Raw genomic sequence first — 27,684 nt, forward strand, 5'->3', positions numbered from 1 at the left:
GAAAGCTCAAATAGGCTAGAGTATGTGTCTTTTACACATACTCTACGTTGTCCCATGTGACCCAGAGAATATGGAGAAAATTTAAAACAGGGGTTGCAAACTTTAACTTCTACAGTGGCCAGGAATGGACGGAAATAAGCAAAGTGGACCATGTGGACCTGAGGAACCTAACAGCACAGGCCCAGTGTGGAAGAGGTTGCAATGTAAGAGTAAGGGCCAGGTGTTGCCAGACACAGAATTTTCAAGACAAGCCAGAAGTGATACTGAGAATTGCACTATGTTTCAAGTGTTGACAACTAGTAATAAAAAATAAAAGACAAAAAACTTACAAAACACTAGGGAGTATAAACAAAACACACTTACATGCCAGATCTGACCACCAGTTTGCAACCACAGATTTAGATTTACGGGAAAACATAGTAACTTCCTACTGCGAAACTACATAAGGCTCACCAGCTTCTTCTGGCCAATATGGAACAGCAAATTATCAGTGCTCTACTGGACCTCATGGATCTTGTAGTCCAACCACTTGAGGTTACAGATAAAGGTTGCCAAATGTTAGTGGCAAATCCTAGGTGAGAACCCAGGTGCCCTGACTCATGGTCATCTTTCAGCTGGACTCTTCCTTTGAGGCAGGCTTCTTGGCCTTCACAGAGGCCAGGAAGCCACTAACCTCCATCTGCTATGTCAACTGACAGTGGGAAGGAAGGGATGCTCTCCTGCCCTGACTCCCAGAAGGGCAGGTAAGAATCGATAAGAGCCTTTTTTTTTTTTTTTTTCAAAACCACATGCCCCTCTTATACTTATTATCCCTCTCTGGTGAGGGACAGTGTTGCCAATTGGAGTGTGATGCACGTGGAGGAAGGTGTGGGAGCAGAAAAAGGCTGAAATAATTGATATTTGGAAATGTTTTTAAAGATGATGTGATCGTTTGTAATTCCTTGGTAACTTTGGGTTTGCAAGCAAGATGCTTCTGGGGCTACTTATTATCTCTCAGGTACCATAACCACCTCTGGGGGCCTTCAGGAGGTTTGGTTATCAGGAGGGAAAACATGGGTGACCACATTGGTTTACCGACTCCCCAGAGGTATTGTTGAGCAAGGAACATTGTCCCACTCATCTACTCCATTTTAGTGAAAATACTGCTGTTAAAACAGTTAGGTAGAACTATTACATAATATTTCCATAAAACATTGGAGACAATTTGGAGCAGTTGGTAAAGAAAGACAAATTCAATTACCATTCTCATCAACCCTTAACTACTGGCAAATTTTGAAAAGTTAACCTGCTTTTCCACTAAGACTTGAGCAGAGTACATCCTTTCAACTCCCTCTCAGTCCTTTTCCAGGACTTTCTATTGCTTTTTACACAATAGAATCTATAAGCTGTTTTGCTCCTGAATATGAAGGCTTCTTGTAGCACTTCAACCTTTTGTTGTTGTTGTTCTCATGAGCGCTGCTGGCTTTCTGGTTGCAACGTACTAGAGACAAACTGTTTCCTTGCAGAGTCAGAGTGGCGGGCACAGTGTTGGACACTACACAAATATAAGTTGTTGCTAACATGACAGTTGTTCCAGCTCTCCTGCTCTACACCCTGCTTCCTCTTTAGATGATGACAGTGCTGCTGCTGACAATGGCCAACTAACTGCTGCAAGTGGTCAGAAGATGCCCGTGCTGAAATGCTGTTATCCTTACGTTTATCCCAAGCCAATCTTGGGTTCTTCCTTCATTGGCTTTGTTTGACCCTCTTCTTATTTCCCTTGATATATATATCAACCATATTCCGTTAACTGTTCCAGTTTCAATGGAATCTTGTATTTCTGGTTCATTATAACAAGAAATCATTCTTGCTCCAAAAAAAAATTGATATAATTTTTTTTGCACGTAACTTTTTTATTGAGGCCCAAAGAGTCATTACAACTTGCCTGAACATGAGGCAGTTTAGTAAGATGAATCTTAACATAGTTAAGGACTGCACGCAACAACATACATTTTCAGCCTAACAAGGCTATATCACAATTTATAAAGTGCCAGATGAGTGCTGATTGCCCTGCAGCTTGAAATTTTTCACGTGGGGAGGGAAAACGAAAAAATAAGATCTTCTTCCTTCTCTAGGAATGAAAACATTTTCCCAAACTAATCAACCACAAGGGCAAGGGCTGCTTTTTCTTCAATTTCACCCATTAGAACACCATCCTTTTATTGTCAAGTCTGTCCTGACCTTCAATCTTGGCAGAATATGAGGAAAGCCACATAGACAACAATACTGCCAATTTGATATTGCCTTCCTTGTGTACATGTGCATTGCTAGCTCACTGTAAGAATGGGGCAAACTGCAATGCTATAGCCCTATTTTTCCCATCAAAAAAGAATAGTTCCTTCCTCTGTATCTGAAGCTTCTATTTAATGCCAGCACACACTGGCAATAGGTCCTTTTATCAACTAACACACAACATAGTCCTTCTTAGAGAGTAGTTATTCTAGCAAGACTCAATATCTTAAACAGAACATAAAAGAATTTCAAACAGAGGTTTTCCACAACTGCATTGGATAAGTAGAACATGAATGATTCTGGAAAGATACCTAGAGAATGTGATTATAAGGGAAAAAAGACGAGTTAGGGGAAAGATGAATTACTAAGTCTGTCCAAAACACATTTCCTGGCTTTTTAGTTTAATGTGGCAGCAGTCTGTTAGCTGGGTAAACCATTCAAATTATTTAGGCCTAGTGGAAGATTAAAAACACTCCAAAATTGTACAGTCAGTAAAACCAGGGCAAAAAGGATGTTCACTTATTTGTTAAAAAAAAAAAGTGTAAGAAATGAGCTATCAAGCCATGAAAAAAACATGCAGGAAGCTTATATGCATATTACTAAGTTACAACCTGAAAAGGCTATATAATGTATGATTCTATATGACATTCTGGAAAAGGCAGGGGTTAGAGGGAAGGAGGTATGAATTGGAAAAGCACAGATAATTTTTAGGGTGGTGAAACTATTCCATATGATACTATAATGATGGACATATATCATTGTACATTTGTCTAAACCCATTGAATGCACAACACCAAGAGAGAATCCTAATGTAGACTGTGGACTTTGGGTGATAGTGATGTGTCAATGTAAGTTCATCAATTATAATATGTGTACCACTGTGGTGGAAGATGTGCTCATATGGAGACAGGGAGTATATGGGAATGCTCTGTACTTATCGCTTAATTTTGCTGTAAACCTAAAATCACTCTAAAAAGTAACGTCTATTTTTTAAAAAGTAGAGCTTTGACTTATGGATTACTAAGGTGCAAACTTTACCATGCATTTATTGAACACCCAGTATTGATTGCCCCACTGTGGTAGCCAGCCTTCAAGATGGCCCCCCCACGATCCATGCCCCCTTATGTAGTCTCCTTCTGCAGTGCACCAGGGTTTAGTTTGTGCAACCAATAGAAGTGATCGTGTGTCACTTCTGAGATTAGATAAAAGACACGGCAACTTCTCCTTACTCACTTTGTCTCTCTTGGAACATCTATTTGGGGGGAAGCCAGCTGCTATGAACACCCTATGAAGAGGTTATTTGGTAAGGAAGTGAGGCCTTCAGCACATAGTCACGTGAGTGAGCCTGGAAGCAGATCTACCAGCCAAATCAAGCCTTCAGATGACTACATTCTGGTCAAGATCTTGACAGAAGTCTCATGAGAGACCATGGGCCAGAACTACTAAACTAAGATGCTCCCAGATTTCTGCCAGATTATATTATATATAAACATGTTTCTGAGTGAAATTTTCATCTGAAAAAGGAGACAAAATCTTGACTTTCCTTGCACACTCATGGTTTCCTCAGAAACTGGGAAGATAATAACTTTTTGTTGTTTTAAGTTGCTAAGTTTTGGGCTGATTTGTTATGCAGCAAAAGGTAACTAATACACTTATGACAGACATTGTCAAAGGCAAAGGCAATAAGCTGCATGAGGGAGAGACAGTGTCAGCTTTGTTCACCTCCAACTTCCCAGTTCTCCGACCAGTGGCTGGCATGTAGTAGGCATTCAAAATAATTGTTGAATGAGAAGTTAAAATATGGCCATAGCCCTTCAGATGCTCACATATGAGGGGGAGAAGACACATAAAGAGACAACTGACACAGGTGTGAATGAAACAGGTATGTACAAGACAGATAGCACAAGTAAAATGTTGCATTGCAAAGCTGGTGATTCATTCTGTGTCCGGGAAGAGGTCCCAGAGTCTGCATGAAGAAGGCAGCAACTCAGCAAGGCTTACAAGGGCAGGCCTTTCTAGATGAGCCACAATCCGTTATCTTTCCCTTCAGCATCATCCTCTGATTTACAGCTATTCTAAATTTGAAAACTATGACTTTAAGAAGAAAAACTTCTTCCTCCATGTGAGAACAGTTATGAAGAAAGCACCAGGCAAAGCTGTTAGTTATTAAACATAGTTGTTGTTTGCAGACATGGTCACACACAAGACCAGATCAAGGGAGAGAATGGCACACACGCAAAACAAACAAACAGAAAACGCTTCCAAGATCTAGGAGAATCAAGGGAAAGGTTTCTCCATCTTGTAGTGGCCTCCACAAACTGAGGGTGGCTTCTCAGGAGATCAGAAAGCCAAGAGAAGGAAGCTTGGGGAGGGCAAGGATACTGGCTCCAAGGGTACAAATGGAAACTAAAAAAAAAAAAAAAGAAAAAAGAAAAATGCAACGTGACTTGCAGAGAAGGCCCCTTAATGCCAGGCTGGAAGACGTTGTTCATCTCAGCATGGGCCTATGGTTTCCTGATTGGCTGGAAGTAAATGGATGGTTACCCTCCCTCAAGATATTCCATCTGCGTGTAGCCTGCAGAAGTTTGCCATGGCCGAGAATTTGTCGCTCCATTTTCTTAAAACTTTAGCTTCTTTGAGAAGGAAATTTTATATCAGTGTAAGTGGAAAATCAGGTATCTTCCTCTTACACATTAAAATAAATACCTGGCCATTACAATAACAAATTTATACTTGTGTATCACTTAGAGTCCTCTTGAGTATGACTACACGATATAGAGACACATTCTGAGCAACAGTGGACTTCAGGAGAAGCAGCGAAATCACAACACAACAACAAATTGCAAGAAAAACTTGATTTCATCTACAGGGAAGCAAAACCAAACTTTTTAAATGTTCACCATTAAAAATATTCTAGAAGGTAGCACGTTAGGGATTAGGTGCCACTGAAAGAAGCGTGTCAGAACCTTGCACCCATCTCTAGCACTAACCTTATTATTCACAATGGTCTACCTACCCCTCTGTCTGCCACTTTGTCTAAGAAGACCCCTGAGGGCAAGGTATGCCTCACTGACTGCTGTCTACCCATCAACCAGCACACGGCAGAACCACTATAAGGTTCCTTGCAGGAATGAAGACGTGTGTAAGGTACTTATTTTTGCTGCGAAGATCCTCTGTTACGTTTGTCTTATGCAAATAGTTGATCTGTTTCTGTCGGCTGTGAAAACATATTTTTGAGCCAAATTTTGGTCTGAAAAGTTCCACAAAATCTTGGCTTTCCTTGCTCATCCGTGGCTTCGGATTGCCACTTAGTGCCCATATAGGTAAAATGTGGGAGCAATTCCTTGGAACTGAACTGACACTAATCCCGGCTGAGTAGCATAATCATGAGTGGAACTTTTTACCCATCCTGAGGCTTGATCCCCACCCCTGGACGTTCTGATTCTGATTCAAGACGAAATGATACATCCATGGCACAGGAATACACAGTTCTGGAGAAAGGCATTTGTCATATCAAAAGAGAATGTGAAGACACATTCTTGGAAAATCAGTGAAAAGCCTTACTATTATAAGAGCTTACTTTATCATTTTTTAATTTTGATTTCTTTTTAATAAGACACATTCTCATGGGGTTGTCTCAAACAACTTTATCATCTGCAGGTTAAATTGTGAAGGGTTCCTTTTAATCATGGGGACAAGAGTACCCCCTAAAGAGTTTTTTGCTAAAGTGCTGTCTGCAGAGGGTGGAGAGGTGCGTGGGAACAGGGTTAAAGAACAGAAAAGGAAAGGTTGTCTGCCAGTCACTTAACCCCAGACAGCTGAGCTGAGGATGCACCACAAGCCAGTTCCCGGTGTCAGGGCCACACTACAGTGGGAGCCTTGGAAATTCTGATTCCCTGTTTCCACATGCTCTCACTGGAGGAAAGCATGAGTTTGGGGCTCTGTCGAGGGAGGTCCAAAGACTTCCCCTGTCTCCTGTTAACTGTGAAACCACGGGAAGAAAGTCTCAGCTACTCCCTTTATTAGTTCAGCCTTTCTTTGAAAAAACAATTTTTCAGATTCTTAATCATAATTTTGGAGCATTTGGGAGTTAGCTGCTTAAACTTATTTTCCTCCCACTTAAACAAATACAAATTGATAAAAATGAGTATGTACTTATTTCTGAAGAACGGGGGTCTACACAACATAGAAAACAGGATGTGGTCATGGCATGTTTACCTACTTCAGTTTTACCAGTGACAAATGGTCCTTTTCCATGTGTTAGCTTTGGTCCCGCAGCTTATAAATAGCAGGTGGAAATAAGGTTCTATTGCTGCAAGGGACCACAGAGCTCATCTTATCCAAATATCTTGTTAAAACCACCCAAGACTGACTTCATCATCCCCACTCTGCTTACTCACCACTCACATTGTTCATTGTAATAGACAGCCCCAAATAACCTCTGTCTTTGAAGCTGCCCTCCCTTTCTGGCTTTATTATTTTTTGTTTATGTTTATTTATTTTTGAGAGAGAGGGAGAGACAGAGCATGAGCAGGGGAGAGGCAGAGAGAGAGGGAGACACAGAATCTGAAGCAGGCTCCAGGCTCTGAGCTGTCAGCACAGAGCCCGATGCAGGGCTCGAACTCACAAACCGCGAGATCATGACCTGAGCCAAAGTTGGACGCTCAGCCGACTGAGCCACCCAGGTGCCCCCTTTCTGGCTTTAATGAGCACCACTGTTTACTTTCCATCATCAAAGGGAAGAGGAGGGTGTGGGGCAGAGACACTGAACCTTCGGTTTCATCTGACCTAAGTCTAGGAGGCACCAGATGCGGTATATGGAACACTAGTTACCTGTGTCCGGTTGAGCCACAGACATGAGTCCCCGAGGCAGATGACCCAGTGAGGGTCGCAGGCCAAGGAGACTATGGTCTTTTGCATGATCAGATGACTCTGACACTTTCATGTCCATTTCTAGGAAAGGGAGCAGGGTGGAAGGCATAGTGGCCAGAGCTAATTTGGTTTAGATGTTGTGACGATCTAGGACAGTTTCTTCTGGAACTTCTAGAGATATATTGTCATTTTGTAACATGCCTGCAGTATTTGTTATTCTTCTCAGTCCCTATCTATTTCCCAAGTAACTGTGCATAAAAATTCTTGAAAACAATCAAGGGCTTGTGTGCTTATTTTCAGCCGGAGGAAAGTGGGAGGAGGAAGGGACTCTGGCTGGTGTGCATATTATTTTGCAGCTGGGCTGAGGAATGGAGAGAGAAAGCCAGGTGGGAGGGGAGACGAGGGCAGTGAAGGTGAGCTGGTGGGTCATGGGGACCCAGGAGGAAGGGAGGGGCCATGGAGCCCCCAGGAAGAAGAAGTGAATCCTGGGCTTGTAGAAGATGCCTACACTCTGGCCCAACACAGGCAGTGCATGGTTTAGAAGAAATGCTGTCAATGCAGACACTCAAACTACAGCAGGCTTGGGGTTCTGCCTAAATTCAGGCCCAAAGACACTCCTGCAGAGTGGCCCTGGGTCCCTCTCGAAAAGATTCCCAGTTACTTCCCTGGCCCCTTGTCAAAGGAAATACATCATCTGATGATGTGTTTGCAATGCAGAAGCCAGGGCTCGGCTATGTTCAGTTTTGAATCACTACTCTTCCCAGGCCACTAGTGGAACCTTCCTCCCATTTTCTGGTTGCCTCTGTCTGGGGCATTGGTCTAGCCTCAGGGCAGGAACGGATAAACTTAACATCCCCTGTCTCCTTGCCTCAGCTCCCCTCGTTGAGTTGGGAGGGCCATCTGGGTGTCTGGTTTCAAAGAGGAAGGCTAAGATCCCAACCCATGCCACCCGTGCGGGACTGAGCTGGTCCCTGAAGCCTGCGGGCTCAGAGGCCTCCAGCTCTGTGGTCTCTGGCAGAAAGCAGAGCTGGCTGAGCCACAGAAGAGAGTTCAGTGGATCTGAGTGAAGACGATGGACCTCAGATCCACTGAAGCTTTGCCACCTGGTAAGGCCCAGAAGCAACAACAGTTATCGTGCATAGAGCTTTGTTGGGAAATTGTGAGGGTCAGCTCCCACAGGGCAGGGTCTGTATCCCCGGCATGTAGTAGGTGCTCAATTAACACCTGTTGGCTGTTTGTGGTTAAATGAGCCTAATAAACTAAATGCAAATTTACTGGGTATGCCAAACCATTATTTAGGCTTTTGTAATAACCATGTTTTCTAGCTTCTGATTTGATGCTTCACATCTCAGGGAAGTGCCCCTCTGGGGGCACTGACTCTGGAGAGTCCCCTCCCAGGGATAGCCCAAATAAAGAAACTTGCCCATAAGCGAGTCTTTCATGTGCAGACCACCCCATCGACAGCCCATCCTACAACCACCTCCTTTGTCACTTTCTCCCTCTAGGCCACTATCCATCTGCCCTGTCACCAGGTACCGGACAACTAGGGACAGCCCTAGGTCCCAGAATCCGCTGAAATCATTCAAACTATTGCACTCCAAGCTTGCACACACTGCCTCACCCACAAATCCCATTCCTTGGCAGGCGGTGGTATAACAATCTTTTCAATGACACTCCTTCCCTGACCTGTTGGCCTCACCACACATGAATAAGAATAAAGCCTACATTTTAAAATTGCTCTGGATGTTGGTGGGAATGCAAATTGGTGCAGCCACTCTGGAAAACAGTATGGAGGTTCCTCAAAAAATTAAAATAGTCCTACCCTATGACCCAGCAATAGCACTGCTAGGAATTTACCCAAGGGATACAGGAGTACTGATGCATAGGGGCACTTGTACCTCAATGTTTATAGCAGCACTTTCAACAATAGCCAAACTATGGAAAGAGCCTAAATGTTCATCAACTGATGAATGGATAAAGAAATTGTGGTTTATATACACAATGGAGTACTACAAGGCAATGAGAAAGAATGAAATATGGCCCTTTGTAGCAACATGGATGGAACTGGAGAGTGTGATGCTAAGTGAAATAAGCCATACAGAGAAAGACAGATACCATATGGTTTCACTCTTATGTGGATCCTGAGAAACTTAACAGAAACCCATGGGGGAGGGGAAGAAAAAAAAAAAGAGGTTAGAGAGGGAGAGAGCCAAAGCATAAGAGACTCTTAAAAACTGAGAACAAACTGAGGGTTGATGGGGGGTGGGAGGGAGGGGGGGTGGATGATGGGTATTAAGGAGGGCACCTTTTGGGATGAGCACTGGGTGTTGTATGGAAACCAATTTGACAATAAATTTCATATACCGAAAAAAAAATAAAATAAAATTGCTCTGGAGCCAACAGTGGGATACAACAGAATAGCAGCTGCCACTTCCCAAGCACCTATTCTGGGCTGAGCACTTCAATAATTCTAAGCACAACAACAATCACGAAGATAGGTATTATTACTTCTATTTTATAGATGATAAAGCTGAGTCTCAGAGAGGATAAGTTAGGTGATTTACCCAAAGCGGCAGGGCTGGGATGTTTTAGCCTTGCAGAAAGGGTCCAGAGTTGGGGTCTGGGTGTGCAGAACGGGGATGTCAGGGGAGGGAACCTAAGGACAGTTTTATCCATTCATTCAGCAACCACTCCTTGAACAAGCAGCTAAGACCGCTGATTTCCAGGCCCCGTGTCCATGGACCATTGAGTCCACCCGTGAAAAGGGCAGTTCTCTCTCCCTCAGCCAGCCAGGGCCAAGACCAATGACAAGAGCATGCTGGAGGGTACCGCTTTGGGGACACCCAGAGGACAACCGCATGGTTGTTTGTCTTATGTCACCTTTACCCCAAGACAGGAAGTGCAGCCGGGAGCTTGGGGTAGGAATCTTCCCCTAACCACTTAATTTACCGTGGTATCCAGCTGCCATTCTGTTTCTGACTTTCCTTTGGTGGTGGAATTTTGCCCCTCAAAAAAAGGTTTATCACCTCCTAGAATCTCAGATCTAAGCTAGCAACAAGCAACACTTTGGAGCTTTGAAAACTTATCTACAAATAGAGTAGTGAGAACAACCTTTTTTTTTTTTTTTAAATTATTGCTGACCACAAAACAGAACTCCTTTACCAGGAGACCCATGGGCAGAGGTCAGGGAAAGGGCACACTCAGTAAGACAAAGGTCCCAGAGGCTGCCCTGGGCATCTGCAAGGCAGGCAGACAGGTTCTTCTCACATCCACATCCACTCGCTGGCAAGACAGCACCCTTCTTATCTTTAATCTGTTAATACCCTTCAGGGATCCCCAGTATAAGCCCACATGTTAAAAGCAACTCCCCCTGGGCACCCTGGAAATGCCTAACATACTTAAAATGTTACACTTACTTTTTTTCTAAAGTTTATTTATTTGTTTTGAGAGAGACGGAGACAGTGGGAGTGGGGGAGGGGCAGAGAGAGAGAGGGAGAGAGAAAATCCCAAGCAGGCTCCACACTACCAGCACAGAGCCTGACGTGGGGTTCGAACTCACGAACCGTGAGATCATGACCTGAGCCAAAACCAAGAGTCAGGTGCTTAACTGACTGAGTCACCCAGGTGCCCCACACTTACATCTTAATAGATGCCCTAAGGTCGGGGTGGGGGCATCATCATAACTCTGGAAGGAAGAGGTGAATTCCCACATTTGGCAGAGTATAGTAAAGTCAAACAGGACTGGAGAGCCAAGATGCCAAGATATAAGTCACCAGGTACGGGGGACAAGGTCAGGCTCACTTTTATTTATTGACAAACCATAAGATCACCTTCAAACAGAGACACTTTTAAGAATGAATTGTGCTCTATTAATCACTATGCAGAAAGAGTGGGCATAAACCAAGATCATTCCTGCAAACTGAAGTTGGGGGGGGGGGCCGGTTATGGCCTTCATTGGGAAAGCTTGTCCTCAGTTTCCCCTTGCCCTCAGCAATTCTCTTCAATCTGCCCCTCCCGATCTGATTGCTGCCATCTGTCCCCTGTATGTTCTATTTTCCTAGTCTTTCCTCCATCAGTTAGATTCCCTGTGCTCTCCTCCAAGGTGACAGGTGGATGATAGAAACTCACCCACAGAGAGGTGTCAGGAGAGGCCAGCAGTCAGCCCCCCTGCCCCCCACAGCCTCCTCCCTTAACAGGACTTTTCTAAAGACAAGGCTTCTGCGTGGGCACTCTGAACATCTTGGGTTTCTTGACTTGAATCCGCTCTCAAGCCAGACAGCAGGAAGTGGGAAGGCACTACAGCAGACAGGCGTAAGGCACTGTGCATAAGCCTGGGACCATCACTCGCCCCCATCAGCTCTGTGAGCATTACGTTAACCAGCAACCACGCCTGCAGGGTGGGGGCCAGGCTGGCCCTGCTTGGCTGGGCCCTGTCCTCACAGCTGTGTTTGTATCTTCCAAACCCCATGGCTGAACTCTGCATATAGAGGTTAGACTTCAGGCCAGAAGTCCCAGGGGATAGTGGGAGCAGGGGCTGCTGGGGAGGGCGGGGCATTCTCCGACGTGAAGTGTGGCCCGAGATTAGTGTCCCAGGCTTCCTCTGAAGCCATTTAAGACCCTGTCACTGTGCTCTTGTCCAAGCCTATTTGCATTTATATCTATTTCCTGCCAGCATCACCTCTTAGAGTAATTCATTCCATGTGTCTCCTGCACTGCAGCCATTTATTCCCACGGCCCCACCCTGGCTTCGTCATCACCCAGAAAGTCTCCACCTCTGAAACCTTAAACTCCAAGAATCCACGCTCACAGCTCTCACTGCCACCAGCACGGCTCTTGATTGTATTGGGAGGGGGTGGTGTGCGGAGCCCAAAGCCTGGCCCCCCCAGGGGGGAATGGGGTGAGCAGCAAGAGGGGTGGGTTTAGGGACTAGAAGGGCAGGCATATTAGAAGGGCTAAGCTCCACCTCTGACTGGCTTGGTGACCTTGGGCAATTTACTTCACCTAAGACTTCACCTTTTCATCCATAAACTGGGGATAATAATACATACTGAGGTCGAATGGAGACAATATATTGGGGCCTGAGCACATGCCGCCTGTGTCACATGCTCACCCAAGGGGAGCTATCATATTACCTCCTTGTTATAATCACTTCTCACAAGGCTGATACTGGCCCACCACCTCCCCTGGCCTCCCCTGGTTACCTTGTCTCCACAGGAGCCAAAATGAACTCCCTAGCTCCTAGTGCTGCAGGACAAGGTCCCCCTTCCTTGTCCACACACCACTGTGGTGGGCAGAGAGGTTGCCCCAGGACTTTGTGTGCTCCTGGTGAGACCTCTTCTGCAAACACAGCCTCACCATCAGTTTCTGCCCTGAAACCAACATGACCAATCTCACTGCATCCTGGGTCCTGGCTTCTGTCAGCCCCACAGAAGCCACAGAACCCTCAGGACTCCCCACCACCCATGAAAATCCCCAAACAGCCTTGTTTATGCCCCTTTGGCCATTTCATTCCCCAAATTACTGAAACCTTTCCACTGTATAGCCCCTGGACTTCCCAGCCAGTCATGTAGAAAAGTCCCTTATTTTCTCAGCCTCTGCTCTGAACATTTCCTTTACTTTCTTGTTTTAATTGAAACCTGTTTCCAGGTTTGTTATCTTCCCAAGTGTGGCTTTCAGTCTTCCATTCTGATACAAGTGGCCTAACAGCACAGTACATGTTTTTCTTTGCTCCTTGTTGCTATTTCCAGAACATTCTCTCTCTCTTCTCCCTTCCCCATCTTGGATGCTCACATCGCGACTGCACACTTCTTGTTGCTAAGGGACATCTGCTCACCCTTCCCCTCTCTGAGCTCACTCTCATTCTCTCAATCCCCATTTCAAACTCCTCCTGACCTCCTTTCCTCTCTTGATTTCAACCTCCGCCCTGACTTGAAATGTGGCTGGGCCACACTGAGCTGGGCTTGAAATGCAAAACACACACTGGATTTTGAAGCCTTCATCATGAGAAAAAAAATACATAAATCCTCCAACTGGTTTTTTTATAGGGATTACATATCAAAATGATAATATTTTGGATATATTAGAGCAAATAAAACATATTACTGTATTTAAATTAGTTTCATCTGTGTCTCTACCTTTCTGTGTGGCTACTAGAAAGTTTAAAATTGCATATGTGGCTCACATTACATTTCTATTGGCTTTACCAATGATCGAAACTCTTTCTCAATCCCCACTTCAAACGTCCCACATTATCACCACCTCTCCTGTCCTCCAGAGGCACTCCCTCAAGAATTCTGACCCCGGCACTCCCTGACTTCACCAAGACCTACAAACTGTGGCCCCTACTGCCTTTCCCTCATCTCCCCCTCAGTCCTTCCTTCCCCCCTTTACCCACTTATATTCCATGATTTGCATTATCCACTTTCTAGACATACCCTCGATTGCCTTGCCCCTCTCTGGCACCTTCACATTGGTGAAACTCAACCTGGTTAGAGCTAACTCTGCAACTCTATGCTTCCATCCACATAGCTGAGCAGAGCCCGAAATGGAAAACCATGCCACCCTGTCAGTAAGCTCACGACTGCCAGACACCAGTGGGCCCTGGTGCCATCCAGTGGGCTTGCCACCTATTCCTGGGCCATCCGCACACTCATCCCCAGAGGCCTGTCTCATACCTTCTCCTCCACCTTCACTTTTGGTTTCCTAGTTGAGAAAACAGAAGCAATGAGGAGGGAGCTTCCTTAAACTCCCCCCACAATGTAACCACGGACCTGCATCCAGGCCATAGCACTCTACCTTCCCTTTTGTCGCTGTAGTCGAACTGTCTTGTGCTCTTGCCCAAGCCAACACCCCTGACTCATATCAGATTCCTTCTCTTACTTACCCAAGGACAGAATTCCAGCACTTCTACTTAGCCAATGTTTCCCTCTGCACAGAATCACTCCATCAGCATAAATGATACTATTTTTTCCATCTTAAAATAAAAAAATCTTTCTTGACCTCCATTCCCTTCCATTTCTCTGTCCTCTTATACAGCAGAACTTCTTGAAGACCCACTGAATCCAATTACTTCTCCTCCTGTTCCCTCCTGAATCCACGCAGTTCATCCTCCCCATCCAATGTCACTGAAATTGCTCTTGCTAGGTGTTATGGGCTGAATGGTGTCCTTCCCGAATTCCTGTGTTGAAACCCTAACCCCCACTGTCTCATAAGGTGACTGTATTTGGAGGTCTTTAAAGAGGTGATTACATTAAAAATGAGGCTGTTTGCTTGGGCCCAATCCAATTTGACTGGTGTCCTTTTTTATTTTTAATTTTTTTAACTTTTATTTATTTTTGGGAGACAGAGAAAGATAGAGCATGAGTGGGGGAGAAACAGAGAGACAGGGAGACATAGAATCCAAAGCAGGCTCCAGGCTCTGAGCTGGCAGCACAGACACCAATGTGGGGCTCGAACTCATGGACCATGAGATCATGAGCTGGGCCGAAGTCAGATGTTTAACTGACTGAGCCACCCAGAGGCCCCATTGACTGGTGTCCTTTTAAGAGGAGGAAATGTAGACATACAGAGAGACACTAGGGGTGCATGGGCACAGAGAAAAGACCATGATAGGACACAAGAAGAAGGCAGACAACTACAAGCCAAGGAGAGAGGCTCCAGGAAGAATCAACGCTGCCCATACCTTGATCTTAGACTTCCAGCCCCCAAACTGTGAGAAAAAAAATGCCTGTTGTTGAAGCCATGCAGCCTGTGGTATTTTGTTATGCAGCCTGAGCTGACTAATACATCAGATCACCACACACCTCCAATGGCTCAGTCCAATGGCCAATGCTCAGTGCTCTCCCAATTTGACCTTTGAGTGGCACTGGGTGCAGCTGGCCATACTTGTCTTCATTGGATTTCCAGGGCTCAATAACTCGTGGTTATTTTTTCACTAGGTGTTCCTTCTCGGCCTCCTTTGCTGTCCCTCCTTATCTCCCAACCTCTTAGACCTTTCAGCATGGCGCTCACCAGAGCCCCTTCTCTGGACCTCATCTCATTTCTCACACACCATCAGTCTGTCATTACTAACCTAAAGGCACACCTCAGAACTGGATTGCCTCTCACCTGCTCCACTGCCTTTGCCTCTTTGGAGGCACAGCATGCCTGGATTATCCTAACTGGACTCCACCCAGTATTCTCCTCTACCACCCCATTGAGTCTTTCCCCAACCTCACAGCCAAGGCACCTCAGAAGCAGAGCCTGTGTTGGGTATTCACCTTTTCTTTCAAGCCAGACTAAACCCACTGCACTTTGGCTTCTCTCCCACTCAACTGAAATGGCTCAGAAGAGGTAATTGCTGGAAAATCTAATGTCCTACTGCAGCCAGAGTGAGCATTTTACAATGGAAATCAGACCTTATCCTTTCACTGCTTTGAAACACTTTGCTGACTTCCTATTGCCTCCAGAGACACAAATTCCTATGGATGCTACAGTAGACTTTTCATGGTTTGACTTTAGCTTCAATATAATTAAGAGTGTGGGCTGTGGAGTCAGTTAATCCTGACTCCAATTGCCATAGATTGAATATTTGTACCCCCCTACCTCTCATTGGAGCCTAGTCTCCAACATGATGAGAACTGGAGGTAAAGCCTTTGGGAGGTGATCAGGTCATGAGTGTGAGGTCCTCATGAATGGGATCAGTGTTTTTATGGAAGAGACCCCAGAGAGCTCCCTCTCCTCTTCCATCATGTGAGGACAGTAAGAAGACAGCCATCTATGAACCAGGAAGAGGGTCCTCACCAGACATGGAATCTTCCAGTGCCTTGATCTTGGACTTCTAGTCTCTGGAACTGTGAGAAATAAATGTGTTTGTAAGCCACCCAGGCTGTATTGTTATAGCAGCCCCAGTGAACAAAGACATCAATCTCTCCTGACTGTGATCCTGGGCAGGTTACCAGGTCTCTGAGCCTTGGTTTCCTCATATATCACTTGGCTGTAATAATGGGACTCATCTTACTGGTCGATGTAAGGATCAGATGAGCTTATCCTTGTCCAATTCTTATAACAGTGCCTGACCTATCAGAGCTCAAAAAACAAACATTCATTACCTCCCACCACTTTCTTTCCTCAACCTGAGCTCTGTGCTATGTCCCTTGACTTGGAAAAACTTTCTCTGCCCTTTCTAACAGGCACACTACTGTCTGTCCTTCAGTATTTCACTCCAGTGTCTATCCCTGCAGGAGGCCTTCCTTCTTCCCCAAGGCAGACTTAGGGCTCCTTCTTCTCCCCTCTAATGACACTTTGCATCCAATTCCGTTAGAGCGTAAATCAAATGATACGGTAGGATTGGCTTACCTGTCTATGTCTTCAGGGAAATTGAAGCCCCTTGAGGGCAGGAATCATGACCTTTTATTTCTGTATGCACCAGCAGCACCATGAAAACTGTTATCTTTGGATGAATGAGGTCATAGTTTCTTTTGTCTTAAACTCACGTCTTTAGGCAAGCCTTCACCTAGTACTTAAGGATTTGGTGAACAAGAATGTGTTCATTCGTGCAACAAGCAAAGGTGCCTTCCATGTGCAAGACACAGTGCTGGTATTGGGAATGTTAAGATGAATCCAAGGCAGACAGCATTCGCACTCAGGGAGATTATGGTCCAGAGGGACTTAGGTGCACACAGCTGTAGCATAGTGTGAATGGAAGGGCTGAAAGTGACCAAGGAAGCCAGGCCAAAGGGCTGGAAAAGAGACAGAGAGAAGGCAGGCTTCTAGACTCAGGGGGCCACAGTCACGCTGCTTATTATTTGACACCAGGAATCAATAGCAGATAAACTTGGGAACAAGGTAGGAATGAAACTCTGTGTCCTGGAAACTGAAAATAGAAAATGTGGAGGGGTGCCTGGGGGGCTCCGTGGGTTAAGTGTCTGACTTTGACTCAAGTCATGATCTCAAGGTTTGTGAGTTTGAGCCCTGCTTTGGGCTCTGTGCTGACAGCTCAGAGCCTGGAGCCTGCTTCGGATTCTGTGTCTCCCTCCCTCTCTGACCCTCCCCCCTCTCAAAAATTAATAAACATTAAAACAAATGTTTTAAAAAGAAAATAGAGAATGTGGAGGAACTAGGGTACCATGGGCAGGCCCCAGGCTGGGAACAGACAAACGGAAGGGATGCAAACATAGTCATCCTAAGATCAAACACTGATGGAATGCTCTGTATGTAACAGGCACTGTTAGAAGGACTTAACGTGGAATAACTCAGGTAGCCCTTGCAATAACCCTAAGTCAGGGGCTATTATCTCAGTGCACAGGGGAGGGAAAGCTGAGGCTAAGAATTGGTTCAGGATTTCTCAGCATGCAGCAGAGCTGGAGTCCGAACCTAGCATGCCTGGCTCCGGAGCCTGTGGTCCCGCCACCATGCAATGCTCTCCCCACAGTGGAGAAGACAAGACTGGTAAGGATGTTAACTTTGGAAGAGCGCACCTGGAGCCAATGAGGCTCGATACGGTCTGTACCAACTGCATGGTCCAAACCCTGAATGTCCTTCCTACCCGATCACCTCTAGGTAAGTAAGCTTTGTATGTGGACCGACGTTGTGCTGGTTTACAGTGGGGAGGGCAGGGAGAGAGAAGGGGACAGACTAACCACAGTGATGATGAAATGACAGAGGGCTGGGCCATGTCTCCTGCCTCCTGGCACCCCTCCCTGCACATAGCCAGTGCATAGCACCTGCAGGGGGCCCGCAGAGCATCTTTCTTGATGAAAAATGAGGATAGAAAAATGAATGACTGCATGACCTAGGGAATGAAGGCCAGGAACCACCTGCGCAAGGTCTTTGGGTGGGAAGGAACAGGTGATGTGATGAGGGATAGCCATGCCATGATTCATCACCTGTCTGCTCAGGGCCTCTCCTGAAGCTCCCTTCCCACTTGTGACCCAGCTTTTCACCACAGACCTCCCCCCTGCACCCCCACTCCAGAGTGTGCCGGGCTGGTGGTCAGGTCAGTGCTATTCCCTCAAAGCCGTCCTCACTGCCCTTACGGTGAGGGCAATGCCACATGAAACATGGCGTGGTTTAGGGGCTGGGGGCTTGAGTGACGGAAGGGAGCAGAGGCTCCTTTTGTGCCCCCCCCCCCACCCCACGTAGGAAGGAGCTGTTGGGGCATCTCGGCTTCTCTAGTTCTTCCCTCCACAAGACACCAGCTTCCACCACGGACAATGAATAGATAGATTCACATATGGCCTGGAACCAGGACCCAGAACATTTCTTACAGATTCCACTGATCCAGAACCAGGCTTCAGGGTCCAGAACATTTTTTTACAGATTCCCCTATTTGGGGGATACGACTAAAAGACTTTGTTTGATTTCCTTGAAAATCTAGGCTTCATAAGGGAGCCCACTAACTAAAACTCTGCTTCCTTTAGCAGAAGGTAAGCAGCAGCCTTAAAATCCTCACCCGGCCAAGCGTTCCTGAGAAGTGGTGTGGGTGTTTCTTAGGAGACCTGGGGTTGGGGGGGCTGACAGCAGCTGCTCCTGACGCCCTCGTCCTTTGCTCTCCTTCTTCCTCACTTCCCGAGGATTTACAAGGGACTCCCCAAAGGACAGGGAGGTGAAATGTGTATCAAGGGTGTACTGTGCACAAGGTGCTTTATGTGGCCTGTGGCACCTGATTTTCCCACAGATCTTGTGAGGTAGCATTATTCCCATTTTGCAGATGGGGACACTGAAGATTAGAAAGTTGAGGCCCCAGAGAAAGAGACGGCCCACTCAAAATAAGACACTTCACAGCATTTCATAAAGGAATACATGCCAAGTGTGGCCAGGGTGTGAAATGCCCCCAAAGGCTGGAGTGGTGTCCCCTGGATGTGACCACACTGGGCCCCCAGGGTCAAGGAGGGGAACAGTTGCTGGAATCTGGCGGGAGAAAACCTGCGTGGAGAGGGTGGCTTATAAGGGTCTGTGACCTTTGGTGGAAGGACACAGGCAGCCCAAGGTGGACCCTGAAGACAGAACCTGGGGGAATAAATACTCCAACCTCCCTGTCGTGGGTCCTCCCACCTCCTGCCGGGCTCATCCCCAGTGGCCGACGCCGCGAGCCAGAGTGCAGGGTGAGCAGTGGCCACTGAGAATAGGGATGGCAAACACCAGACGCCCTTGCAGGGAGCCCAGACCAGCCAAACTGCAATCATCCAGGCTCTTGTCACCTTCCCAGGCTGTTCCCCATCTTGCAGAGGGATATTCCACTGGGCCACAGAGACCCAGGATCCAGCCTGGCTGCCCGGTGACCACGGATTTACGGAGCACTTGGCTCTGTGTTCTTGTTCAACAGGCACAGAACGCTGAGAACACCGCAGCCCCGTGCCGGTTAATATCTCTGCTCTCCTCTTGCCCCGGTGCCTGATTCTCCAACCTGTAGAGGGTAAGCCTCCCGTGAGGTCCCAGCCAGACCCTCCCAGGAAATTGGCCCCTACCTTTGGGCCGCTGCCCGGCAGCCCTGAGCTGTGCCAAGATGAACCAGGGAGATCTGATTGATGAGAAGGTAGATGAGGGGGTTCCCCGAGGAGAATAATTTAATTTTATGGGTTAGGAATGCAGGGATGGGGCGGGGGGGGTGGGGGGGCTTGGGCCCTAAACTCAGCAAGCGGCCTGGCTGCAGGCGTCCAGGCGCAGCCCAGAGCATGTGTAACTCATTACCTCTGCGAGCCTCCCATTTGCGGCCGCGGGATGACGCTGGAGCGTGGTGGAGTGTTTGAGGCCGCGGGGTGAGCATGACTACAGTATTTTTCTGACACTAACACCTCTCTCTGGCCCTCAGGAAGGGCCGTGGAGGAGCCAGGCCCACACCCAGCCCTCCGCCTCCTCCGCCTCCTCCGCCTCCTGGCGCCAGACGGGAGAGGCCTACAGCTACACGGGCGAGAGAAGCAAGGCAGCACCGGGGAAGGTGAGAGGGGAGGGGAGGGAGGGGAGGGGGGAGAGGGGGAAGCAGGTCCAGCTGCACCCCCCCCCTCCCCCCGGTTTGGTGTTCAGAGGGAGGTGGAAGTGGTCATCGAGGTCACAGGAGGCTGGGCTGGAGGACACTGAAGGTCGCATTCTGCAATTAGCCCTTTCATGTAATGCTAGCAACACAGCTGGAAGCAATGCTATTCCCCCTGGTGGCACAGAGGGGAGGCTGGCCCACCCTTGGGGCCTTCCCTCCAACAGGGGGCTCCCAACGAGGTGCTGACAGCTCAGACCCAAGGGAGGAGGCAGGGTCCTGAGACGTGGCCTGAGGAGAGGTGCAGAGAAGGGAGAGGTCCCAAAGACCGACGCAGAGCAGGGTGTGAGGGCATGAGCCTTGAAGGATGTATGGGTGCACCACGTAGGAGCTGGGCCAGATGGGCCCTTATGAAGGGGACAGGAGAGCCTAGGCAGGTAACAGCCCCCCCCCCCTCCTCACTTGCTACATGGAAAGAAGGGCAGGGATAAAGGCAGGGTGGAGGGAAAGAGAAGACAAGTTGGGGGGTGGGGTGGTTTCAGTGCATCAGCCCTGAAATAACCAGTTTACGCCCTAATGTCTTTAAAGTCCCACCCACATTAAAGTCTGAGTCACACCTTAATATCTGGGCTACAGTTTTGCAACTTTGCTTCCCCAGATCCCAGTAACCCCAGGGCCAAGAGGAGCCACTGCCTCTCCTCCCCATCTTTCCTTCAAGGGGGAAACCCTGGAAGGGATTTGGAGCGCCTGCAAGGCCTACCAAACATTACTGTTTAAATCTACTCTAGGCCCCTGCGCGGCTCAGGCCTCCCTCCCTTTCCCCATCTCTGTCCACCCTCTGCCTTCCCAGCAACCTCCCTCTCCCCCACCGCCCTTCCTCTCCCTCTCCAGTTACACTCTCCAGAGATGAGGATCAAAGAGCAAAATCCTGGAGAAAGAGATCAAATCTGGCTTGAATTTCCCCAAGTCAAAGCTCACTGGTTTCATCTTAGAAATGAAAGGGAAGGGGGAAAAAGTCAAACCAGAAATCCACGAGCTCAGGTGGCTGATTTCATCTGAACACTCCAGTCTCTCTGGGTCCCTCATGCCCCCACCACCCTGTGCCTGGAGGGCTGGTCATTGAAGAGTGGGGAAGACCCAGACAACATGGAAATCAGCTTCGAATGCATTTGTTTTGCCTCTTTGAGCTTTCAAGGACCCCAATGTCCAATCATTCATTCGTTCATTCATTCATTCCTGCAATAAATAGTGAGAACCTACTGTGTGCCAGGCTTGAGAGACTTCAGTGAACAAAACAGAGGTGCCTGCCCTTGTCCAGCCTATAGTCTTCCCACAAGGAACAGACAGTAAATGATAAGCATAGTACATAAGAATGATATAGTGTGTTACGGGAAAAAGGAAATAGCGAAGCAGGGAAAGGGGCTGAAGGTGCAGGGGGGCAGGAAGCCTAATGGGGAAAGTGATATTTGAGCAAACGCTAGAAGGTGGTGGGAGAACAAGCTTCTCAGCAGCAGAGAAGTGCTCCCAGGGTCAAGGTGAAGGTCGGTAGCCTACTTGGCCATGGTCAGTACCTGGGTTATCACTCGCACTGAGGCAGGATGCTTTGTAGACTTTGCTCAAGGTAGCACTCAGATTTTCAAAGGACCACACCCTGAATGCAATGACCAGGTCTGTTTCTACACACAGAATTTTAGAACTGGACAGAACCTCTCCTGTCTGCCCCCATTTGGCAGATGAAGACACTGAGGCCCAGAAAAGGATGTGACCCAGTCAGGCGGCCTCAACCCCACATCCTTCAACTTCTGTCCACACCTCATGGGGTGCCAGGCCTCAGGTGACCCCTGAGGACTCTTGGAGCAGGGCTCAAAAGCTGTCCTCTGGTCACATCTCCACACAGCTGGGGGGCCTAGAAAGCACAGTGGCTGAGATTACTGTTATTTTCAGCCCTTCTGGTCCAAAAGATCTTTTTAAGTCTGGGGTTCAGAAAAAGGGAGAGCAAGATGGGGGAAGAGGGTGCGATGGCCTGGTGATACTTCTCACCCCAGGCCTCTCCCTGCCCTGTAGCCCCTGCCCTTTCCTTCCCTTATCAGCCCCCTAGGCCAGCTCTACTGGTCTTCCAGGCTCCCCCACAGCGCTGTACTCCAGTTCTTTCTTGCCAAGCCAGTCCTCTTTCCCAAGGGGCTGGTAGGGAGAGGACAGGATCAACAACACGAGAGCCAGGCTGACCTTTGCTGATGGGGAAGTGCTGAGCACTGGCCAGTGATCTGGCTCTCCCAGGTGGCAGTAACCTAACAGAAACGCTGGCCTGGCTTGGTGTGACCCAGCTGGTGATGCCTTTTCCCACCCTACTCTGACAAAATTGTGTTCAGTCTTTAAAGCCTTTCCAGAAAGGCTTCTCCTGACTTCAGTACATTCGTGCCTACTTGTCCACAGACCTCCATGGATGCCTGAAGCCATGGGTAGTAACGAACCCTACATGTCCTACCTTTTTTTCCTATACATACATACCAGGCTAAAATTTAATTTATACATTAGGCACAGTAAGAGATTAGCAAGAATAACTAATAATAGATATACAGAAAAACCTTGCTTTGGGAGCATAATTTGTTCCAGAAACATGCTTGTAATCCAAAGCACTTGTATATCAAAGCGAATTTCAAGAACCATTGGCTCAGTGTGATCATGTGACATTCGGCATCACATACTACTCGTATCGCAAGATACAGTTTGTTTATAGAGTTAAAATGTACTAGACATGCATGCTCATCTTGCATAATACGTGCAGAATAAGTTATTCACCATCCAAGGTTTTACTGTATTTAGATAAATAACAATGCATTCTAATATGAGTTATGTGAATGTGGTCTCTTTCTCTCTCAAAACATCTTACTGTCCTGTCCTCACCCTCCTTTTTGTGATGTGAGGTGATACAATGGCTTTGTGATGAGATGAAGCAAGAAGAATGACCCAGGCAGTGCAATGTGGTGTTAGGCTACGACTGACTTTCTGATAATAGGTCAGAAGGAGGATCATCTGTTTCCAGACCACAGCCTGCTGCAGGTAACAAACCATGGAACGCAAAACCATGGATAAGAGGGGACTACCGAACTCACATGTATTCTTGCCTGCTTTATGTTACGTGTAATTGTCCCAAGCCGATCCCTTCCACTAAGATCACAGCGCTCTGAGGGCAAGGATGGTTTAATTTCTCTTTGGAGCATCCTTGGCACCCAACCCATAGCTTGACACATCACAGGTCTTCGAAATATGTTCGTTGACTGGAATTTAAAGGAAGAGCTACAATGGTGAGCAAGTTAGTACGGCAGGGTGAGGGAGGTTAGTGGTCAGGAGCCCACATCTTGGCTCTTCTCCCTGGGGAGACTGTCCCCAATCCCTGCCTCTCTGAGTTGCCCAATTTCCGTCCTGGCATTCAGCACCTTGTGGGAGGAAAGACACGGTTAGAGTATGAGGGGGAGGCATTTCCCTTTTTGAGTAATTTTGAGACAAAGGCAGCTAAGCAGAGTAGAGAGAAAACACAGCGCTTGAGAAAAGCCTTGAATAAAGGGCTGCATGGTAGTGAATTTCTGTCAGCTTGACTGGTCATGGGTGCCAGGTGGAACATCATTTCTGGGTGTTTCTAGATGAGATCAGCATTTGAATTGGTGGACTCAGTAAAGCAGATTGCCCTCCCCAGTAGGAGGGGGCCTCATCTAGTCAGTTGAGGGCCTGAATAGAGCAAAAGGCAGGGGAATTTGCTTTTTGCTTCCTGCCTGCCTGCACAGTTAGGACAAAGCATCTCATCTTCTCCAGCCCTCAAACACCATTGGCTCCTCTGGTTCTTGGGCCTTCTGACTCAGACTGAATTATACCACCCACTTTCCTGGGTCTCTAGCCTGAAGACGTAGATGGTGGGACACCTCAGCCTCCAGAATCATGCAAGCCAATTCCTCACGATAAATCTCTTTACGTATGTATATATCCCACTGGTTTCTTTTGTCTGCAGAACTCAATTTCTGCCTGTCTCTGCTTAATTGGCCATCAGTCATTATGAGACTCTTCGGTAAACTTCATTCTACTCATCTTTGATGTGGGGACAATGCTCTCCTCGCCTATGCTCACTGCAAACCAGAGTATATTCACTCACGTAGCAAGCATTTATTAAGCAACCACTAAGTGTCAAGCTCTGGCCTGGACACACAGGATTCAGTCTGTTGACAAGGTGCTCTAGGCTCCTTTGGAGGAAGCATCAGTTGAATTCCCAGTTTTAGCAAATAACCAGTTCCCAAAGGTGCAGAGCCCTCTGGGTCACTGGGATAGAGAACTCCTTCCTGAGCCATGGGCTGGGGTCTCAGACCCAGGGGAAGGATAAGCACCTTGAAGAGATATGTTCTCTCCTCGCAAATGCTTCGGGAAATGGATTGGAGGCTCCTCACCTGAGAGGGTCTGGGCTCATTGGTTCAGACGCCTTTGCCTGACCCCAGCCTCATTCACTCAGAGGAGAGGAAGGCAGAGAGGCAGAAAGGACTGTCCTGGGAGTCAGGAGACTCGGTTTTGGAACAACTCTATGCCTGATGAGCTGTAGGATCCTTAATACTTTCTCAGCCTCCACTAGCTCATCAGTGAGATAGATATGCATGTTGTAGGTCACTCAGATTTGTTGAGATGCATGAATACGACATTTCAAAATGTGAAGTTCACATAGGAAGTATTCGACAGGAGGTCACCACTGCCCTGGGGAAATACCGAGGTTGGGTGGGGAGGCAGGGCAGGGCTTGTACCGCAAGACCGAGCCAGGGGCACTCACCGTCCTCACACAGGTTCAACTTGGACAGGCTCCTGCCGTCAAAGGGTTCCTCAAAGATGGAGCCGGTGTCACGGTCGCTCACAGTGTGCAGGTACATGGCTTTGTTCTCCATCCTGACCTGCAGCAGCAGCAGGAAAGACAGCAAGGGGAGAGGAGAGGGAGAAAGGAGGCAGGGGAGAGACAGAATAAACTATAGGTGGATCCAGAAACAAACGCACAGAACGAGGCACACATGCCCATGGCCCGAGCCTGAACACTGAGAGCCTCTCCTTGATGGATGCCATCTACCAGGTTCTCAGGATCCTGAGCCCCCTCCCAACTTCCTCAGCACTTGGGAAGGCCAAGGCCCTTTGGACCTTTCTGATCACAGGATCTGTCCCTTCCTTTCAGTAGCTCCTGGTTGGGACCAGAGCCCTGAGCCAGAGGGACACCAAGGGCTGTGCTTTGTGGGGCCTGGAGGCGCCGACCCTCCTGAGGCAAATGGAGTGGTTTCCGAGACTCTGGATCTTTAGGCTCCTGCTCTGTGTTGGAAATGTGCTAACTGGGCAGGCATGTTCCAAAGGGGCTGAGTGCAGTGAGGCCATGGCAAGGATTCACCTCCCACCCGAGCCCGAGGGGTAGGTGGCCTCAGCGGAGTCCCCCAAACACTAAGACCTGGGCAGCCTTAGACCAGGGAGGGCCTGGTGTCTGCATGGCCTGCTGGGGCTTTGGGTCTCCTCCATGGTGTTTCAGGAATGTACCCATGTACTTGGGAAAATGGTATACTATTTGAAGGAAAGCAGCGCCATTTACATAAGTGTGTACAAGACAATCCCATTTTGTAATATATACACATATCCCCGAGTACGTGACCGGAAAGATTATATTTGGAGATGTTCCGGGTTGCTCCGGGTAAGACATACAATCAGAAGACTCTGGTGGGGATCATGGGGATTTTGTGCTTATTTTTGTTTGCTGGATATTCTGGGTTTTCTACAATGTGTTTGCATTCTTTGTGTAATAGGAAGAATCTACTTTTTGAGCCAGACCACTTCTTGGTATTCTTTCTCTGATATAGATGCTCAGTGATTTTACAAATTACTTTCTACTTTCAGCTCCCTGCCAGCCATCAGTGTAGCTTGACCTTTGGCCCTGATGCTTTTTGACTATCTGGATATTGAACCCCCCCAAAATCCACTTTTAAAGAGCAAATTCTTTGGAAGATAAAAGACCCGGGGAGGATGGAGGGGTCCCAGGCCCGGCATGGAGCAAACTCAACCCTGAGGCCCAGATAGCCAGGGGTTTACCACCTGGGAGGAGATGATAGGGGCCTGGCAGGTGGGCAGGGGGGAGTGGGGGGGCGGGTGGTGCTGGGAACAGTGACTGCTGACTGAAGGGAGCAGCCAATCAGTTCCTCTTCCGAGGCACAGTGGGAAGGAGGTGTTAGCATGTCTCAGTAAATAGGGATAATGAAAGAGGAGCCTAGCTGAACCGCTCTGGCAGGCAGAGCAAAACATAACCCCCTTACTTTCATGGCTTGACCTATGTCTCCAGAGACCTCTGACTTCAGGGCTGAGAAGAGGTCAGAACTGACCAGGTTCCATACAACTGTCCTTCTGATGGCCTGGAAGGATGGACAGGGGCTTCCATTCTTATTTCTTCTAGTAATGAGGTACCACATGCCCTGCACACAGGCATGCCCTGCACACACATGCATGCAAGCACACATAGTCAGGGTGTTCACGGTCTCTGTGGGCCTTTCTTCCAGCCTGCGGGAGAGGGGAGCCCACAGCTCTGCCAGGATCTCTTCTCCCTGCCCCGGGGAGCCCCTAAACCGCTCCCACCCAGCTTCTCTGTGCTGCAGTCATGTCCGGTTTGCTAGCTCCCAACACCCATGCTCCATCCAAGTCCTCCACCCACCATGGACCTCTAGGTGGGGCCCCCGAGCAACGCCACCGCTGCTAAGCTGCAGGGACCCTCCCTTGTTTCATAAGTGCTAAGTGCAGCACCCCTCCTACTGGCCTCGATCCTGGGGAGCTGCAAAGCAGGAGGCCAGTGTCTCTTCTGCAAGGGATAATCCTCTCTCTGCCAAAGGCAACAGGCGCTGCTGCCCAGAGATCACACAGAGCTTGATGGGGCACTGCCATGCTGGCAGTGGGGGTGTGGAGATGAGCTTGGGCCAGGTTAGCCCTGTCTTCATTTCCACCTTCCCCTCTGCTGATCAGCTCCTGGACCAGAGCTGGAATGCATGGCTTGTTATCTGGAATGTGTCTATAGGGCGGCCCCTCCTCTCTCCCCTCCACAGCCCTGGGCTGATGGAGCAGAAGCCCTGGGGAGCCTGTTGAGAAGAGGGGCTGGGGCAGAGCAGAGGCCAGATGTGAGTGAGATGAGATTGGAAACGCTCAGCCAGCTTTGCTAATGTTTGTTACTTGGGAATGAAACCTAAGAATGTTCTGTCTGCCCCAGGTTTTATTTTGAGCTATTTTTCTTTCTTGGGAAAAGGGGGCAGGAATTTGCACCCTTTGGTCATTTGGTCTCAGAGCCTTGGGGGCCAAGTTTGTGCTCTCGAGCAAGGTGCAACTCACTGCCAACTGTGGTGACCATAGAGATGACAGACATCCCTTGCGTGCACACACACCCATGAGTTACAGACCATTTGCCATCTGGGATTTCTCTGCCCCACCAGGACCACAGCGGGGAAGGTAGTATCAGTCCGTTGTTCCCATTTTAAAGATAAGCCAATCTGGGCAATTTTGCCAAAGAGGCAAGAACCAATGATATCAGAGGAGGGTGAGGCACCAGGCAAAGG

At 48.0% G+C, this 27,684-nt stretch overlaps 1 protein-coding gene across 2 annotated transcripts in view; it reads right to left on the reverse strand.

Moving 5' to 3' along the window:
- The window catches only part of SCARA5 (scavenger receptor class A member 5), a 126,833-nt gene that overhangs the window by 96,864 nt on the left and 2,285 nt on the right, over positions 1–27,684 (reverse strand). For both annotated transcript variants that reach the window (XM_043564836.1, XM_043564828.1), the window contains exon 2: positions 24,897–25,014. In XM_043564836.1, the coding sequence (XP_043420771.1) occupies positions 24,897–25,008 (112 nt within the window). In that variant the 5' untranslated portion in view covers positions 25,009–25,014. The remainder of the gene's footprint in view (positions 1–24,896; positions 25,015–27,684) is intronic.

The sequence above is a fragment of the Prionailurus bengalensis genome, chromosome B1, assembly GCF_016509475.1.
Source record: "Prionailurus bengalensis isolate Pbe53 chromosome B1, Fcat_Pben_1.1_paternal_pri, whole genome shotgun sequence".
Taxonomy (NCBI): Eukaryota; Metazoa; Chordata; class Mammalia; order Carnivora; family Felidae; genus Prionailurus; species Prionailurus bengalensis.